This window comes from Hydra vulgaris, chromosome 04 (genome assembly GCF_038396675.1).
Source record: "Hydra vulgaris chromosome 04, alternate assembly HydraT2T_AEP".
Lineage (NCBI taxonomy): Eukaryota > Metazoa > Cnidaria > Hydrozoa > Anthoathecata > Hydridae > Hydra > Hydra vulgaris.
Window position 1 is genome coordinate 10,422,362 of NC_088923.1, and position 18,752 is coordinate 10,441,113.

General features: G+C 26.5%; 2 protein-coding genes across 2 annotated transcripts in view; both read right to left on the minus strand.

Moving 5' to 3' along the window:
* Window positions 1-3,045: 3,045 nt before the first annotated feature.
* Window positions 3,046-12,140, minus strand: LOC100199257 (transcription factor 7-like 2; the record flags this gene model as incomplete). The annotated part of the gene is given in 9 exon segments (NM_001309733.1): window positions 3,046-3,797; window positions 4,028-4,097; window positions 4,554-4,707; window positions 4,965-5,127; window positions 7,498-7,614; window positions 7,734-7,867; window positions 10,533-10,576; window positions 10,825-10,891; window positions 11,860-12,140. Coding segments are annotated over 9 exon segments (1,257 nt in total). The 3' UTR covers window positions 3,046-3,445.
* Window positions 12,141-13,428: 1,288 nt separating this feature from the next.
* Window positions 13,429-18,752, minus strand: part of LOC100214734 (dihydrolipoyllysine-residue acetyltransferase component of pyruvate dehydrogenase complex, mitochondrial) — a 53,042-nt gene continuing 47,718 nt past the window's right edge. The window contains exons 7-10 of the mRNA XM_065795413.1: window positions 15,101-15,263; window positions 14,569-14,643; window positions 14,308-14,372; window positions 13,429-13,612 (exon numbers count right to left, since the gene is read on the minus strand). Coding sequence (XP_065651485.1) covers window positions 13,483-13,612; window positions 14,308-14,372; window positions 14,569-14,643; window positions 15,101-15,263 — 433 coding nt within the window. The 3' untranslated portion in view covers window positions 13,429-13,482. The remainder of the gene's footprint in view (window positions 13,613-14,307; window positions 14,373-14,568; window positions 14,644-15,100; window positions 15,264-18,752) is intronic.

Sequence of the window (18,752 nt, forward strand, 5' to 3'; positions counted from 1 at the left end):
ACTTTCAAATAGCCTTAATTGCTTCATATTACTTTTCTATTTTTCGCGTTTGTTAATCCCACTTTTTAGCGCTTTTTAACATTTGGTTCAGTGCTCTTAGCTCTACCACCCCCTCTTTTTTCGTCTACTATATTAATTATGAAATATACGTAAACAATTATTAATAATAAATTTTTGCTTGAATTTTGTGTTTTTATCCTGGACATCTATCTAACACCTTACAATTGTTTTTAGTTATCTCTTACTTTAATATAATCTTTTATCTTTCTTTCCTGAGGCTTCCACAGCCTCATGTGTTTCATTAAAGTAACTGTTTTTTTCCGTTTCAATCCAGTGCGCTTAGTTCTACTTTTTCAGGGTTCTTACGTTTCAATAAATTTAGAAGATGAAAAAATTTTAGAATTTCTAAGGGACGGTTTTGTAAAATTAAGCTCAAATGGATCAAATCTAAAAAAAATAATCATTTTCTCCTTTTTAGTCCAATTGTAGTAATTTTATGATTATTTTAATAAATAGGTGTAATTTTTGAAAAGCAATTTTTAAATTATTATTATTATTAGCTTGCTCTCTTGTCAGTTTATGGTCTCGTCCTCGTCCGCGAAAAACAAACCTAAGTTTAGCAAATTAAAGAGCATTGTTCGGCAACTGTGACGACCACAGCTTGAACTTAGCAGGAGTAAATTTAACTGAACAGTGTTCAAATCGATGTCAAATCATCAAATGAAATTAAAAACTTAGTTTAATGTCAATTTTTTTCAATAATTTCATCTTTTATAGTGCTTTTATAGTTATTACCTGAATCAACCAAAGTTTGTTTTTCTCTTGTTCAACAACTTGTTATAAAAAATTAAAAAGAGTTGTGCTAATCAAAGTGAAGAGGGAATTTGAAACACCTTAAAGTAATGACCAGAAGCTGTTAAAGCTATTTATGAAGGACTAGACGAACTAATACTTGTTGGAAAAAATATCAGAGGATGCAACTATGACATCTGATACTAGAAGTGATGGAGAGACTTGGTAAACTCCAGGAGGAGATATAAATAAGATTTTGGCGTCTAAAAAACCCAAACACCAATATTTAATTCTGTATTCTACTTCATTAAAATACCAGATGCTTCGAAAACGGACCATATTATTTGGTTCATTTTCGAGTATTATTGAATAATAATATTGTATAATATATGAAGATCTCCCATGCAAAACTAGACAAATCTAATGTTTACTAATTACAAGGTTATGTGTACTGAGTATAGCAGATAATGATTGTCATTGGCTTTTGAATGATTTTCGAGCACAAGTAGGCTCTATTGTCTATATTGTTGTAATTACTTAGAAAAATTACTAATATTGTGCAAAAGCAGACAAATACTGCTTAGCATTTTGTACAAAACCAAACAAATCCAACAACCAATCAAATTGATTGAAACAAACCACGTAAGGACTGGGTTTGACATGATTTCAAAGCAGCTGCAGCATCAACTTACAAACGACTCGTTGGACTGCAAGAACTAAAGAGGGTATTCATTCATTTTCATGAGTTTAAAAGAAAGTGCGTTACTACTGTAAGTAGAAAGAAAGCTTGTAATACTATTACCAACAATTTAAAAAAATTGCGTACGTACACGCTGTCTCTAACATTCCCTCACTCTTTGTACACTTTCGAACGCTTTTGGTTACCCCCTATACCCAAATAACCCCTTTACGGAAGACTCCTTAGGGAAAAAAATATTTTTTATTTTAAAATAAGTATTTAATTTTTATAGCCTGCCATAACCTGAGTATGATAAATACCAGTTACTAAATTATTACATAAATAAATCAAGCATAGAAGGTTTGCAATAACTTGTTAAGAGCTTTTGTGGATAGTGGTTATGTAAAACTTTATATAGCAATTTGCTTTTTAAAGTTACCCACAAAATCATATTGATAAACTAGACTGTAAGGTTTTAAATATTTATGCTACATACCAGTCGTAGATTAAGGATGGGAAGGGGGGGGGGCTATAGCCCAAGGCCCCGATTCATAATAAAAGATTTTTTTAAAAAAAACTCTGATAATTAAATCTTTTATTAATGACACGGAAGAAGGCTTGCTTCTTCAAAATTGCCCTGAAAACTAACAATGCTACATGTACGCATAAATATATATGTGTATATATATATATATATATATATATATATATATATTCATATATATGATTTAAAAAGAAAGGTATCGTTTATAAAGCACAATTTTTTAGTTAAGAGTCTTTAAATTTTGTGTGACGAAAAGAACGATGGGTTATTTTTAATATAGTCTATGCATAAAGTACTATTCAACCGTGTGAAAAAACAAAAGATTTTTAAAATATATATTCTGGGGTTTGCATCTTTTTTAGATTTTAAGAGATCGCTTTACATAAACGTTGAGAACCACTGGAATGCATGCATACATACATATGCATATGTGTATATGCATAAATTTATGTATGTATGTATGTATATATGTATGTATGTATGTATATATATATATGTATGTATATATACATATATATATATATATGTATGTATGTATACATATGTATGTATGTATGTATACATATATACATATATGTATGTATATATACATATATATATACATATATATGTATATATATATATATATATATATATATATATATATATACACACACATACATGCATACATATATATATACATACATGCATACATATATATATACATACATAAATTTACGTACCGTGAGGTTAGAATAATCTCGTACACCTCCGCTTTTTGAAAAATTTAAGTTATTGATAGTGTTATGCACCTCAGAATATTTTTCTACTGTATTAAAAAAAATTATAAGTGAAAAAGTTGTGAAAACATTAGCAATAAAATTTTTTTTATAAGTCGTGTCCTAAATTTTTAAATTAAATTGTTTATATCAAGACTCAAAAAAACCTCGCGAGATATATATATATATATATATATATATATATATATATATATATATGACGCAGAAATTTAAATTCAATATACTTTGTAGTAATCAAAGCTTCCACAAAATTAAATGTTTAATCGATATTTACAAAAAATAAAGCGTTTTATAAATGAGATTTATTTATAGAATTTATTTATAGAAATATATAGAATTCTCAGCTTTCTTAAACATCTTAACACTAATGTTCTTAGCTGGAACATTTTTTAAACATCTCACCAATAACTTATTCAGAAATTAAAACACGCAAGTAAATAGACGCGATATAATTTATGCATATTAGTGGCAAATAATTTATGCATATTAGCCACAATAACTTGAAAAATATATTAGTCACTTTCTATCTACAAGCAAAACTCATGAGGTATTCGTGCTCAAGGATAACTTGATGTTCGAAGCGCACCAGAAGAGTAACATATTTATGTTACTCAAATTATTCCAACACAATTAGAATAAATGCGTTGTATATTATCTAGTTTCGATTGCCTGAAGCGTTGGTAAAGTACGTTCAGAGTAAGAACATACTTGAGGTAAATCTCTATTTGAGTTCGTTACTAAAGATGAAGATTTTGAAGTAGGCGGCGTCGAGTGCCTTTCGTCTTTTATATTTTCATCTATTAGTATTGTATTGTTATTATTTACATGATTGTCTGATGATAGCGTGGTTATATTAGCTAAGCCATGTAAATGTTCCTTAGAAAAGCTTTCATCACTTTTGTCTTGGTTATCATCGGAGTCTGAATCACGCTGATCCTTTTCCGGAACTTCTGTAGCTTCGCCGTCGGCTCCGATAATAAATCGTATACACTTTTTCTTTCTCCTTTAAAGAATAAGCGTTTTTTTATAAACCCAATTTTACGTACAAAAAAATTATAAGTAATAAAATTATATCTACATATTAATTATAAGCAAAATCAATTAACGGAACTTCAAATCTTTTTTTTTAAACTTTAACACATATATTCGGATAAAATCATTGAACATTTTAAATAACAAACTTATCAGATACTTATATAACTATTGATTATTATTATCATTATTGGTTATTACCTACACGGCTTACACCATTGTTCTTGTCGATCTAATCCATACCGTGCGCGACATTTTTTTGGATTCATTTCTGAAAAAGAGGAAGTTAATGTTAGAAGCAAAAACATCTTTTACTCATAAAAGACAAACCAAATTTACAATAGCTAAGATTACGATTCCAAAGTGACATTTATAAAAAGCATAAAACTACTAAATTTTACTCACCATATTTAGATAAACCTGAGTATTGCTATTTAGGTACAGTTTTTATTTTTATTTTTTTACTTAATATATACAGTGACTGATACAGGGAATCTGTTTATCAGTCACTGTATATCAATTCCTGTATCCATCACTGAATATATATAGAGATAAAAAAACAATTTTTCATATTTTTGAGAAAAATCGTTTGCTTTGCAATTTGCTATTATTTTTTGATGGGCACACATGCCTAATAAAAATTTCGAACTTAAAAAAAGGATTTAAAAAAAAAAATAATTATTATTTAATCGAATAATTGTTTGTAAATAAATAAAAAGAAACAAACCTTCATTTTTATCTCTTGGACGTTTTTTTTTCCTTCCTATTTGAGCGTAATTGTCTCGAGCACTCCAGCCTGGGTATAATTGCATATGAATGGCGCGTTCCTTGCGTGCCATTTCATAGTATTTAGCTTGCTCGGTCTTCTCTAAAGCATGCCACTAAAAATATTAAAGAAACTTTTAAACCAAAACTACATCTGTATATATATACATATATATATATATATATATATATATATATATATATATATATATATATATATATATATATATATATATATATATATATATATATATATATATATATATATATATATATATATATATTTAAAAATATATATATATTTAAAAATATATATATATATAAAAACATAACAATAAAAAAAAATACAATTAATAAAAATAAGTTTTCATACTCGCTTTCCAAGTATTTGGTTTATAGCTGCACTTTCTTTCAGTGTAAATTCTGCAGCAATTTTTGGCCTTTGTTCCTTCATATAAAGCATAAATGCATTTAATGGTTTTTTAACATGTGGTCTTTTCATTTCTTTTGTAGATCTTCCAGTCATGACAGGATAACTTTGTATACAAAAAGTAAAATTTTATTCTTCTTTAATATATAAATATTTCAATATATATACAGTATCATTTATATATCATTCTATATTAATCATTGCTTTATAACATAACATGCCATAACATTTTACTACAACAATCATTGCTTTTATGAGTAGTATTACAACTATTTAAAATTACATTAACTTTCAATTGCAACTTTTAAAGAAGATTAAAATAACTTAAAAGAAGCAAAAACTTTTTCAAAATAACTATACTTTTAACTAAATATTACACAATGAGTTTATTTATATTGGTTTACAAAAAAAGCCAAAAATTTACATTTAAAATTTGTAGTAAACTAAATGAAAACTTTTTTTTTCATTAGATAAAAAGCAACCAATAAATAATCTGCTTGAAAAATACACTTTGGTTAAACTTCCAAGACTTGCTATGGAAATACCCAGAAGCTTGTCAAAAGTAGATACAGCTCTTGCAAATACTTTAACTAGATCACATTAAATGACTCTTTAAAAGTGACATTGATATTATTCATTTCTGGATTGACAAGTTTAAACTAGATAGGGCTAAATCAAAACTCTTAGTAATGATGTGGACACAGAACAAAAAAATCAATAAAATAATCAAAAGGTTTAATATACTTTTAAAACATCAAGAGTTGTTCAAAAATTACATTGAACCTTAACCTTACATCTAGTTATGAAAATAAATTTACTGGAAATTATTTGACCCACAGGACAATTCCTAATACATATGCTGCAGGCTAATAAAATGTTTAGTGTTTTACAAAAACATAACACTGTGGAAAGTATGCAGACTTATCGAACTTCTCTAAAGTGCTAAAACATGATCGCAACAGACTAAAAGACTTCACTAGACTTCTTAGCAAAACAAGTAATAATATATTCAGTACACAAATCAAGTTTAAGTGTGACTAAAATGCTTTTTTTTTAAATCAAATCATAAACTAGTTTAGATTTACAGAATAAAAGAAAGTTTAAAAATAAATTTGAAGAAAAGTCTGAAAATCAATTTTGATGCTGCTCACTGGTATAAGCTGATTAATCTCTGTGTTGCAACACAGAGATTGCAACAAGAAGCAACACAGAAGTTACATAGCTATAATTTTAGTTGAATACCTAAAATTTTGTTGTTTGATAAAATATGAAAATTGAGAAAAATGAGTTTTGACTCAAGATTTTAGAGAATTTTGCAAATGAAAATAATTTTTAGTGATTTTTGTATTATTAGCTGTAATTTTGTTTTATAAAAGATAGTAAAATAATTTGTATCATCTAGGTTGTATTTTTTAAGGGTTTTCTTTTTATGTACTTTTAATAGAGCTTTATGCATGTGATAAGTTAATTACACCATTGAAGAAGGAAATCAATTGGAATGTTTCAAGGCATCACTTATATTCCTTCCATTATTGCTCATAGATTATTTTTGTTACTTCAAAATTATCTATACTAATGCTTAATCTCGTTTTTTTTTTTTAATGTCAATTCACCTTCAAAGGCCAAGAAGGCCACTACAGCCAAGGAAGCTACTTTAGTTGTGGTTACAACCCTCTCTTAACTCTATAACTTTGAAACACAAACCTTGACAAACAAGGCCGCTGCATGGAGAAACAAGTTAAGTGCAGTACTACCAGGAACGTGGTGGGAATTGAACTTGGAACTTCTCGTTTACGAAGCGAGCGTTCTACCACTACTGCAATCTTATTATTTAACTTATATTTTCAGTCATCTAACTCTTTCGCTTGACAGCACAAATTAACCGCAGCAGCAGTTCTTTATAAATTTTGACCACAAGCCATTGTGTGGCTTTATAACAATTAATGGACTATTAAAAACAATAATTTTCAATTGTTGGCAGAAACAAATTAGTAATTCAAATCTTGACAGAAACGAAGTATTGTGTTTCAACTAAATAAGATTTCTAGAGTACGTTTTGAACGCGATGAACGCATTAGAAAGACTGTTTCCCTAAGACTTACTAATTATTTACAAGAAGTTTTTTTGCATTCCTACCAATTCCTCAAGATAACGCTTATATGTTTAAACTTAATGTGTGCTGTAGCAATATAAGTAGTATTTAGGCAATAAAAAAGCTCATTAGAAGGTTTACAGAATACTTTTCGTTTATATTATTTGGTCATAATTTCTATAAAAATTCTGTATTTTTTAAAATATGCATCTATTTATTGCCTTAAAAACCTAAGTTGGTCTCATTTCGAGAAAAACTAGTTTAATAAAATAAAAACCAGAGAAAATAGAAACCCAATATATGCCAATATATAAAATAAAATAGAAACCCAATATATGCCAAAAGAGCTTTAATGAGAATAAAAAATTAACCACCAAAACTTACCCAGAACTATAAAATGGTACATTTCCTGCCATACCAGGAGGGTATCGAAAATATTTTTGTTGCATAGCTCCATATGGCAGTGGATATTGAGGTGGTCCATCAGGCTGAGTAAGAGGCCTTAAAAATAAATTTTCAACATTTACGATATAAGGTATAATATATATAAGGTAAAAATTCAATATAAATATATTTTTTTTAAATTCATGATCTTTATATTATACTAATGAAATTTATACCAAGAAGGATGATCATAATAAGGTCTTTCATCACGAGTATATAGTGGTGGACGAGTTGAAATAAATGGATTTGCATAAGGTTGACTGTTAGCAGTATTGCCATGACGATATGACTGGTGTTGTTCATAATATCTCTATAAAAAAAAGTGACATTAACTTAATATTAATCTTTTATTTCTATATTACCTAATATTGATATTTGTAAAACAGTTTTTGAGCACTTTTTTGAATTGTAACATTTACTGTAAATGTAAATGTAACAGTAACTACTGTAAATGTAAATTTACTGTAACAGTAACGGTTTATATAATCTGAGATTATTATAAATTATGTAATATTTTTTGAGATAATACTGAGACAAAAGACTTGCATTAAACTAAATGCTCTTGCATTAAACTATGTTTGTAAAGTTTAAAATGTTAAAAATTTTTTTAAGTTATTGTGCTTTGGTGTTTCATGGAAGTATACAACCCATCAGCCTTTTTTATAAAAATGTTTATAAAATAACTTTTGGAAAAACTGTTTCATAAAAATTACTGATCAAAAATATGTTTAACCAACAAAGACTTATCAGATAATCTTATTAACATCCTTAAAAATTGTTTAAAACAAATAAAATTTCTAAAATGTAGATTTTAGATCAATAAAACTATTTTATTTTCACAAGCCAAATTTTTTCATTTTGCAAGTAACCAATAGTTCTAATCTTAACTACTTCTAGTAATCTAATGCCATCCATAAACAATTACTGAGTCAGTGAATAATGACAAGTTATTGTGTTATCCCACATCTAGATTTAGTGTTATTTATTGTTAACTAGTTATCCCAGTTAGTGTATCCCATGTCTAGATTTACATGTGCACCAGTCACCAATATACTTCATCACAACATTGATGCTTAATAGCACCTTTAATTATCACACCAACATATTTTAAAACAACTCCTATTGCCATGCTACTTGCATCACACCACAATAGTTAAATCTCAAATCTTTTCAGCATCTTTTATTCTTCCTTTTACACCATTATCAAACTCCATTTAGGGCAACAATTTGATCAATCACAATTGTGTTTGATCTATCCCAATTTTAGATCATCCCAAACTTATCCTTGACTCAGTCTTCTCCATTTAGCCAGTGCTTTTACGCTCAAGTTTTTTCACGCTGGCCCACATGCCTGCAAAGACTATGGCAAGAATTTTAAATCGTGCAGGCTAACTTATAAAAGGCCATCCTGTCAGCGCTTTTTCTTGTGCTGGCATTGAATTTCAAACGAAGAAGACTGTTGACTATGACATTTTGTAAAGCTATGTACAATTCTAAGTTTCCAACAGGAAAATGCCTTATCAAGTGCCAACATATTGCAAAAAACCACAGTCAGATTATTTTTTTTGTATCTTCTGACTTTTAAATAATATTGCTGTGTTTCCAATAATGCTCTTGCTTTTAATTCCTAAACAGATGCAAATTCAATACTTGCCTAAGATATGATATTTGGTGACATGATATTTGGTGCTGGATTCAAATCAAAACTGAGACACTTGTTGAACTAATTAAAATTAACAAGACAATTGAGGCAATGTCTTTTTTATGTTTTATATACGGTTTCAACCAACCATTTAAAAGATGATCTGTTAATGTTTTATAGATTCCAGAGATTGTTGAAGCACATTCCTATTTATTTGATTTTGACATAAACACTTGCAAAATTAAAAACATTTAACACATCTACTTTTTACTTCAGCTCGTAACTTGATAGATCTACTTGCAATAACTCAACTTCAACTAAACGTTAATATTGAAGACATAAGTTGATGCAAACTGGCCAGGTACACATCGTCAGACTCTTACTTTTTCTAATAACAAATCTCTAAAAAGCTTATAGGTTTCAGAACTATCTGCTGCATACTATTCAATATAGCTTTTTCGTTATCCACAGTGGAGGGTTTCTTGCTAACACTGAATTGCTTGTATAAGGCAAATGCACTTGCTTTGAGTAACAGTGGCATTATCAAAGATAATAAGAATGCCCATCATTTGTTCTCTCCATCCAGTTTGACCTATTTCAAACATACTAAAACATCTCCATATCCATCAAACTTTCTAATTATTTATGCCATGGGTATCTTATTTGCTTAAAAACTTGTAAATAAAACATATATTTCTCTTTTTAGACTCTATGTTTAATATCTTTTCATACAACTTATGCACATTTTCAAAATAAACAAAAATTCTCTAGAACATAACTAAATATAAAAATAACAACTTCAACTTATAGACAACAAAAAATTATAACAATAAGCAATTATAACAGGAATTCAGTTTTCATAATTTTCCAAAAAAAAAATTTAAATCTACACTTCAGTTAAACTCTTTTTTTTATTTATTATTTTGACAACAAACTTAAACATAAAGTACTCAAGTACCTCAATAAACAAAAAAAGTCAAATTTCATTAAAACTTTAAAGTCATTATAAAATTTTTCCGATTATTATTTATAACTAATAACTGGAAAAAACTTACAATAATTATAGATTTTAATAAAATAAAAAAAAATAAGTTTTAAAACAGCTGCTTCTCACTCAATAGAATTGAAAATCAAATTAAAACTCAATAAAATAGTAATAAAAAGATATTTAATTTAGTTTTTTACCGCTTAAGTTTAAACTATTTGGTTTACTAAAAGTATATTTGTTAACAACTAAAACCAGTTTGATGGCTAAATGGTTTCTTATTAAAAGAATTTAAAGGATCTACTAAACCTTTTAAAAAATGATAAATCTAAATATATATAAACTTACATTTTGTGGCGTCACAATAACAGCGGCAGGGCTGCCATATATCCCTATAGAAAAGAATCAAAAAGACTTTTTCTTATATATATATGTATATATATGTATATATATATATATATATATATATATATATATATATATATATATATATGTATATATATGTATATATATATATATATATATATATATATATATATATATATATATATATATATATATATATATATATATATATATATATATATATACACACACACACATATATATATGTATTTATGTAAAAATATAATTAATTTACCATGACCAACTTCACTTTTTCCATATCTCATCGAGTCACCATGATACATATCATCATTAGGTTTTCTCTAATAAATGAAAATCATTGAGCTAGTTTTAATATGATAAATTAAGCTATATGTTTTTCATAGTAGGTCAGTATGAAAAATATGGATAGTACAAAAATAAGGAACTGCAAAAATTTAAAAGTTACTTTGTTTAAATAATTTAAAAATTTACAGGTTGTATACCAGATATAATTTTTTTTCATATCTGATCTGATATCAAATATGCTGCATATGAAAGATTATGTTATAATTAAATAAAAAACATATTTATTTAGATAAAACTATAAATATTTTTAAATAAGCAGAAAGAAGCTAAATTTTAGAAAAAAGTTTTCTAGTTATCAGAATTTATTCATCATCGTTCATCAATAACTACAATATCTGACTTTTTTCTCTTGTTTTGCAAGTCCTCTGTTAGTTGTATCCTCTGTGAGTACTTGTAAAACTAATGACATATTGTAATTAGTTTTACTTTCACTGTCATACACTTTCTTTACAATGAATTAAATACAAATCAGCCATCTATAATTAAATCCAATAAGACATGCAGTAAAGTATTTTTAGTCATAAACAGAGATATTTTAGAGATAATTTGTATTTTTATCTAAAAGATTAAAACATTTAAAATCAACTATGTAACCCCTAAGCAATAAGCTATCATAACGATTTATACATTTTAACTTATAAATTAAAGCAAAAAAATTTTAAACTCAAAAAAATAATAAAATAAGTTCAACAAATAAAAGTTTGTTGTGGCAGTAACTAATGACAGATCAATAATGATTGATTACTGAAGCTGTAGAGAGGTAACTACATGCTTTGAATTTTAAAGAATGTTAAAAACAACGCTTTTTTTTTCTCTTTCTTTAATTGTGACATTTAGGATACTTACCCTAAAATATAACATTGAATAATCATTAAAAACACATAAGCTTAAAATAAACTGCCAGTCAGTTTTTACCTAATGCGAGCTAATGTAAATTACTCACAGTATCTGGTCCATCTTCATTTAACAAGTCATCCTTAATATCATTAACAACGTCAACAGTTGAGGTATCACTGCATTCGTCCTCTTCTTGGGTATATAGCTTTATTTCATCTTCAGCGCCATATTCTTCGGCTGTTGAAGTTGGTAGTTGGGGCATGATATTTTATATTAGGATTATTAAAAAAATCGTAAACTTGTTCTAATAACTTGCTGTATTTCATGTGTCAGTGCTAACAGCACAGCTCGGTTCAATGTTGTGAGCGGCAAAGTTCAAACCAATATAAGTTATGCTCTTTATTTTCAAAAGAAGCTTGTTTACTTCTGTGCGCTATTTGCCGACTTTATTTTGACTATTGTAAGCGGTGTATGTGATATCGTTATATCAAAGAATGCCGGTATAATAATGAATTATAAAAGATTCTCCAAGGAACCAATCACAGCGTTTTACAGGTGCCATTTCGATGATGTCATTAATTACATTTTTTTGTTGGTTCAATTTTGTTCAGTTCAATGTTGGTCCTTAAATTATTTTGATTTTTTTATATAAAGGAAAACTACTTACTATATGGAAGCAGAATTGTTTATTATCAATAACGCTCTACTACTTCGTTCTTATTTTCTTTCCTTTGTAAACGCGACGTATCAATTTTCATAAGTATTGTATATTGTTAAATTTTTTCAATACGGCTTTTATTATTGGTATTACGTATTTTTTATAAATAGAGCACTTTATAAAAGCAACACTTTTTAGTGAATTTTAAATTTGAATCAAATTAAAAACTTTAATTAGCGTTTTTAAATGAATAATAAACAAGATTTAAACAAACACTGCCTTTTTTATTATTGGAAAGCAGTTTATATGCGGCAACATTGAAGTTAGCAAATTATAGAAAAAATCGCTTACGCTGAGTCAAGAAAAAAAAAATTAAATGCAGTTGATGATAGATACAAAATTATTTTTAAAATTGACAGTTTAAATAGAATTCTAGCTCGTTTAAGTTTTTTAATTTAGTAAAAGTCAAGTGCAAATTATTGCTAAAAATGTTTAACAATGCAGACCAGCTTTTACCAGTTTTAAATTACTGACTGGAACAATCATTGGCGTCGCAACGTCAATTTTTTTACTCGATGGGGGAAATGACGCAAGCGAGACAAGGAACTTAAGTGCAAAACTTCAAACTATTTATTCATCTCAGTACACAAACTTAGATTAAAGTATTTAAGAAAATTTATCACAAAATTAATGATAATTGGGGGGAGGGGGAGAGTCTGCATCAAAAGTTACAAGCTAAATTTTTCTATCCACGAAATGTAACATTCTTTATTTATACATTCAAAGTCTTTAGTTTGATTTATAACATATTATTAGAAATTAAGCCGAAAGGTTTATACGTTAATACCAATTTAAGTTCAAATAGAGTATTTAGGCTTCGACGAACTTTTGAAACTTTATAAGAGAGTATTTTATTTTGAGAAGTGCTTCAAAAGATAACTAACATTTTTTCATCGTTTTCAAATACTTTGTATTTTATTTTTGATTTTATACAATGGTTTAAAGAAAAACAAACAATAAAAAATAATTATTTTACTATTACTAAATTACATAAACTCTAAAAAGAGTTATTTACAAAAGCATTGTAATTGGCTTCTCCAGATAACCACGGAATGTTTTCAACCAAGCGGCTCCAACTGCTCCGTCGACAACACGATGATCGCAGCTTAATGTCACACTCATCATTTTTGAAATTTTCATTCTGTAAAGAATAAAAAACATGTGTTTTGAAAGTAAAAAAAATCTAATGTTTGCGTTCACTTACCTCAAAATAAATATTACAGTCCAGGCAAATAATAAAACAACAATACTTTTCTTATAAAACAAAGAAATATTTGCTATTCAAAATGTGTTTAATTGTCTTCATTAATATTTCGCTTATCAAAATCAAGATTAGGCGGTAATGGCGAGACAAGATTTATGTTTTTTAAAAAGCACTTATAGGCTACAAAAACTCTGTACATCGATTGATTCATCAAAAACACTTTATTTCTTGACATTTCCTTGTTCAACAAAAACTATTTATCTTATGTGGTTTTTATAAAAGTCTTCGAGATATTAAGTAGGCGGAGATTCAGAGAAGTGGCTATTAAACATTAGACCTAAATCCGCCACTAATTTAATTTCGTCCTACCTCTCTTTGTAAAACTTTTAAATATCTCAAAGTTGCTTCCTATACAGACAATAAACAAAAGGTTTTGACAGCAACGTAGAAATTTGCAGCCAATTAGACAGAGTAGTCACAGCGTAAATAACACTTAGCCTATTGCACTATTTTGTTGTTAATAAACATCGATATTTGATGGATTTTTTGGATTTATTTGTGACAATACTTTGAGAATAATAAAAATATTTTAAAAAAAGACAATTTTTTTCAAAATTAAAAAAAATATTTACCGAGTTTCACTGGTTTGATCTGGAACAACACGATCTTCCGATGCACTAACTGCTAGAATGCAACTCTAAAAATAGATTGTTTTTATTTTTAAAAAAACATACAAGAATGTTTTCGAGTGTTATTTTTTCGAAAGTCTTTGTTTAAAAAAATAAATCTATAACTTAAATACAGCAGATCAAAAAACATAATTGATTTGTTTTTAATTTTAAAAAATGTTGGTTTTTCTTAAAAAGCTAAATTATAGTGTAAACGTTAGCTACCTGCGGAGGGTTGATGACAGCCGAGAAATTACTTATGCCATACATCCCTAAGTTTGACACAGTAAATGTTCCTCCCTAAGTATAGAAAACAAAAAAAAGTGCTATGTAAATTAATACAATACTAAAAACGAAAGTGAAAATATAAAAACAATACACGGTCTATAAAACAGAATGCGTCACGAAACGGTACATTATGTTGTAAAATATTAAACAACACTGCTATTACGAATAAACTTTTATGAAAGCGCTAAAGCATTCAAATATAAGTTTAAAAATATGTGTACAATGATAGAACAGAAAAATCATAAAGAAATATAATCTATAGACCATCAACAAAATAACTTAAGGTTATAACGGAAAGAACAAAAAGAGACTGCGTATTTATATTTAAAAGAGAATATAAGTAGACCTAAATTTAAAAACATTGACCATTAATAAATTATGAAAATAAAAAATGCCCTATCAGAAGTGAAAAAACGTTAAACATGACATAATACGGGTTGTTACATAGAGAAAGTAAATACAGTTATACCAAAAATTCATGCGGCTGAATTGTTTTATCTCGAGCTTTGTTTGCCAATGTAACAACATCAGCACTGATGGCCGTTAAACCTTTTTTATCAGCATCTTTGACTATTGGCGTAATAAGACCACCGTCGATACTAACTGCGACACTAACATCCACATTTTCGAATCTGTAAAGTATACAGTTAATAATAGTACAGTATGTATCAAGATATATTTATTATATAAGTTTAGGTTCGAAGTCTGATAAAAAAAAAGGAGATAAAAATGGCAACTTAGGAATACTTTGAATATTTACCAATAAAAACCATAAATTTATAAGCAATTTATTTAAATTTACTTAGTGAAAGTAGCAACAGAATAAAAAAAAAATTTTTTGTAAAAAAAAAAATTATTATCGCAACAGTTTTTTAAAACTTTTTAGAAAACAATTAATGATAGTCAATTCTATTTAGAAACATGCTGTTTCGCATTGAACAAATTAAACCCGTTTAATCACGTAGTTTTAAAAATAGTAATTTTTTTTTCTTTTATGAACTTTTTCTAACAGAACAAATAACTCTTTAGAAAAGTCAACACTATAAAACACAAAGCATAAAACAAAATGCGTATAAATTAAAAATAGACGTAATAAAAAAATTGTCTTTTAAATGCGCTTAGCCCGTCATTACTTGATTCCTTCTAAGAGTTTTATTTTATTGCTGTAAAAAATAACTTGCTTGAGATTTAAAAAAAAAAAAAATTATTTTACACAAAATTTATAGGGGATTTATATTAGGTAAAGACGGTATTTTGTATCAAAATAGTAACATTTCAAAAACAAAATTAAGAAAAATTCATCTCCGTCAATAAAGATGGAAACAATCATTAAATTTCCTAGACAAATTTTACTCATTTAAAGTAAATCTCTTCCTTATTTTTAGGATTTAGAATTTTTACAATTTTTACATAACAACTTTATGACTCTGTTATTAACTTATGGTGAAAAATTTTTTTTTTAAATATTGTCATAAATTTTAAATGAAAAGTATAAAAAATTATACTTTTTTTTAAAATTTAGGTCAAAACATTTAAATCACAATTTAATCAGTTGACTTGTTGCATGATGTTAATGATGAAATGTATCTTTGATTATATAAAGGTATAATTTTTAAACAAGTAAGCAAGGCTCCTAATAATTACATTTATTACTTTCAATCAATACAAATTTCATTGTGATGTATTAGGGTGTAATTTTTTTCGTTTTCTGTTTTTGAATAAACTTAATTATAGAACATGGATGTTTATTGACAACACATCATTAACTTTATAGGAGCAACATTATGTAGGAATTAGGCTGAGGAAAATCGTGATCCTCTTTCTTATGCTATTTATACTAGAAGGTAAATTTCCACACAAAAAATTAAAAGGTTTTCTAGATATTTTTACAAAAATTTATTTCACTTTAAAAATTGACAAATTTTTTAAGAATACCGACGAAATGGAGAAGAAAGTATTTTTAATTTCCCCTCCTCATTGTTTATTGGTTAGTTAACTAAGCTTGGTTATTGGTTAGTTAACTAAGCTTGGTTAACTAAAATGATAAAATAGGTAAAGTAAACATATTGGCCTGCCTAAGCATAATGCTTTAAAAGTACCCGAAAATTGATTTTAAGGTACTTTACTAGGTGAAGGTTTTAACAAAAAAATATATATATTTTTAAAATATATGTTAAAGGCTTTGGATGAAAATGAAGATTAAAATAAGCAAAAAAGCGATTTTTGTGCATTTATGAAGTACGATATTTAGACAAATGCCTTCCATATATTTTTTTATCCATTCTCAACTAGCTAATATATAGAAATCAAATAAAACCACTATGGAAAAATATGGGCATTGTTCTAATTTTAAATTTGAAAATAAGTTTGACACCATTTGGTCTATAATTCTGAAATATTTATCAAACTTTGAAATCCACTATCTAAAGAACAAATAAATACATTTTTAATAAATATTTTAGCATTGATCTTCTAGTATGAATAGCAAAGCATATTAAAAAAATGACAATTTTGAAGAAGCTCACTAATGAGCTGTCTGATTTATGTTAAAAAAATTTATATTATATCTACATTATTTTTTTCTTATCGCATAGGTATTTTCTTATATGGTAGATAAAAAGCCAAAACTTATTTTTGAAAACAAACTTTTATTGTAAACCCAGGGCTTTAACCATTATGAGATCACAAAAATTGTGCCAATTAACTATACCTGTTTTTGAGTTAGATATTAAGCCTAACCCTTTAGTTATTACAAGTTTGTATTTTTAGGTACTATATAAGATTTATAATAACTAAATAAAAAATTAAAAAAGAAAACTATGGACTAGTTGCGACTTTATATGAAAATGAAGGTCGAAAATGACAAAAAATCAATATCTGCATACTTTTGAAGTATGATATTTAGACAGCCGAAACGATTACTTTGCCTAGTTTATTATTTTTAGTTCTAACTAACCAATAAAATAGTCAGGTTGTAAACAAAGCAGTTACCAAGCACTGCAACTAATTTCCTATTTAATATAAAAAACAATTCTTCATAATTAAAGTTTAATTCTAGTTGTTTGCAATTTTTAAACTTTTTTTGTCTAACTCTGCAATCAAACTTTACAAGTACTGAGCTATCTCTTTGTATTTTAATGTACTATCTTCATCGATTTAATAATTAATTGGGTAAAAATAATTTTTCGTTATTTTTCTATACTTGAATCTTCTTAAAATGAATCAAAAGTAACTCAAATCCAAATACCCTATAGGAGTATATAGGATTTCTATTATATATATTGAATTTTATGAAGGACCAAGGAAATGAAACAGGATCTTCTAAAATATTCTATTAAAATTAAAAGATTCCTATTGGATTTAGAGAATTTTAATAAAGATATTCTACAATAATCTGAGGGCGAGTACTTCTGCAATCCTATATAAATTTATCTAATATTTTCCATATCTCATTCAAAAATAAAACCAATGCTGGTTACTAGTAAAATACTGTTAACCTTAAACATTTTCTGAAACTATTCTGAAACGAACAACATTACTATTAAAAAGCTTGAAAGTTATGGAACTCAAAAAAAATTTCCCTTTTTTTACAAAAACTAAAAATACTTAAAAAGTCAGTATATAAAACAATTACATTTTATAAAAAAAAATTGTATATAGAAAAAAAATTTATTGTAAAAACTTGTTTGTTATAAAAAATGTTTAAATATATAATTATATAATTAATTATAGTATAATTCTTAATTTTTTGAAAAAAAATGAAAAAATGTAATTATATTAGACATCTTAAAAATGTATGTGCATATATATTTGCTTTTCATTACTCTTTGTGTTTTTTTTGTTCTTTTTCAAAAACAAGGTATGGAAAGAATAAGGCAAAAAAAAAAAGTTAACAAATGTATATTATATATCAGCAAATATATAAAAAAAAGTCAGTAAATGTATACATTATATATATATGTACATATATATATATATATATATATATATATATATATATATATATATATATATATATATATATATATATATATATATATATATATATATATATATATGTACATATATATACATATATATATATATATATATATATATATATATATATATATATATATATA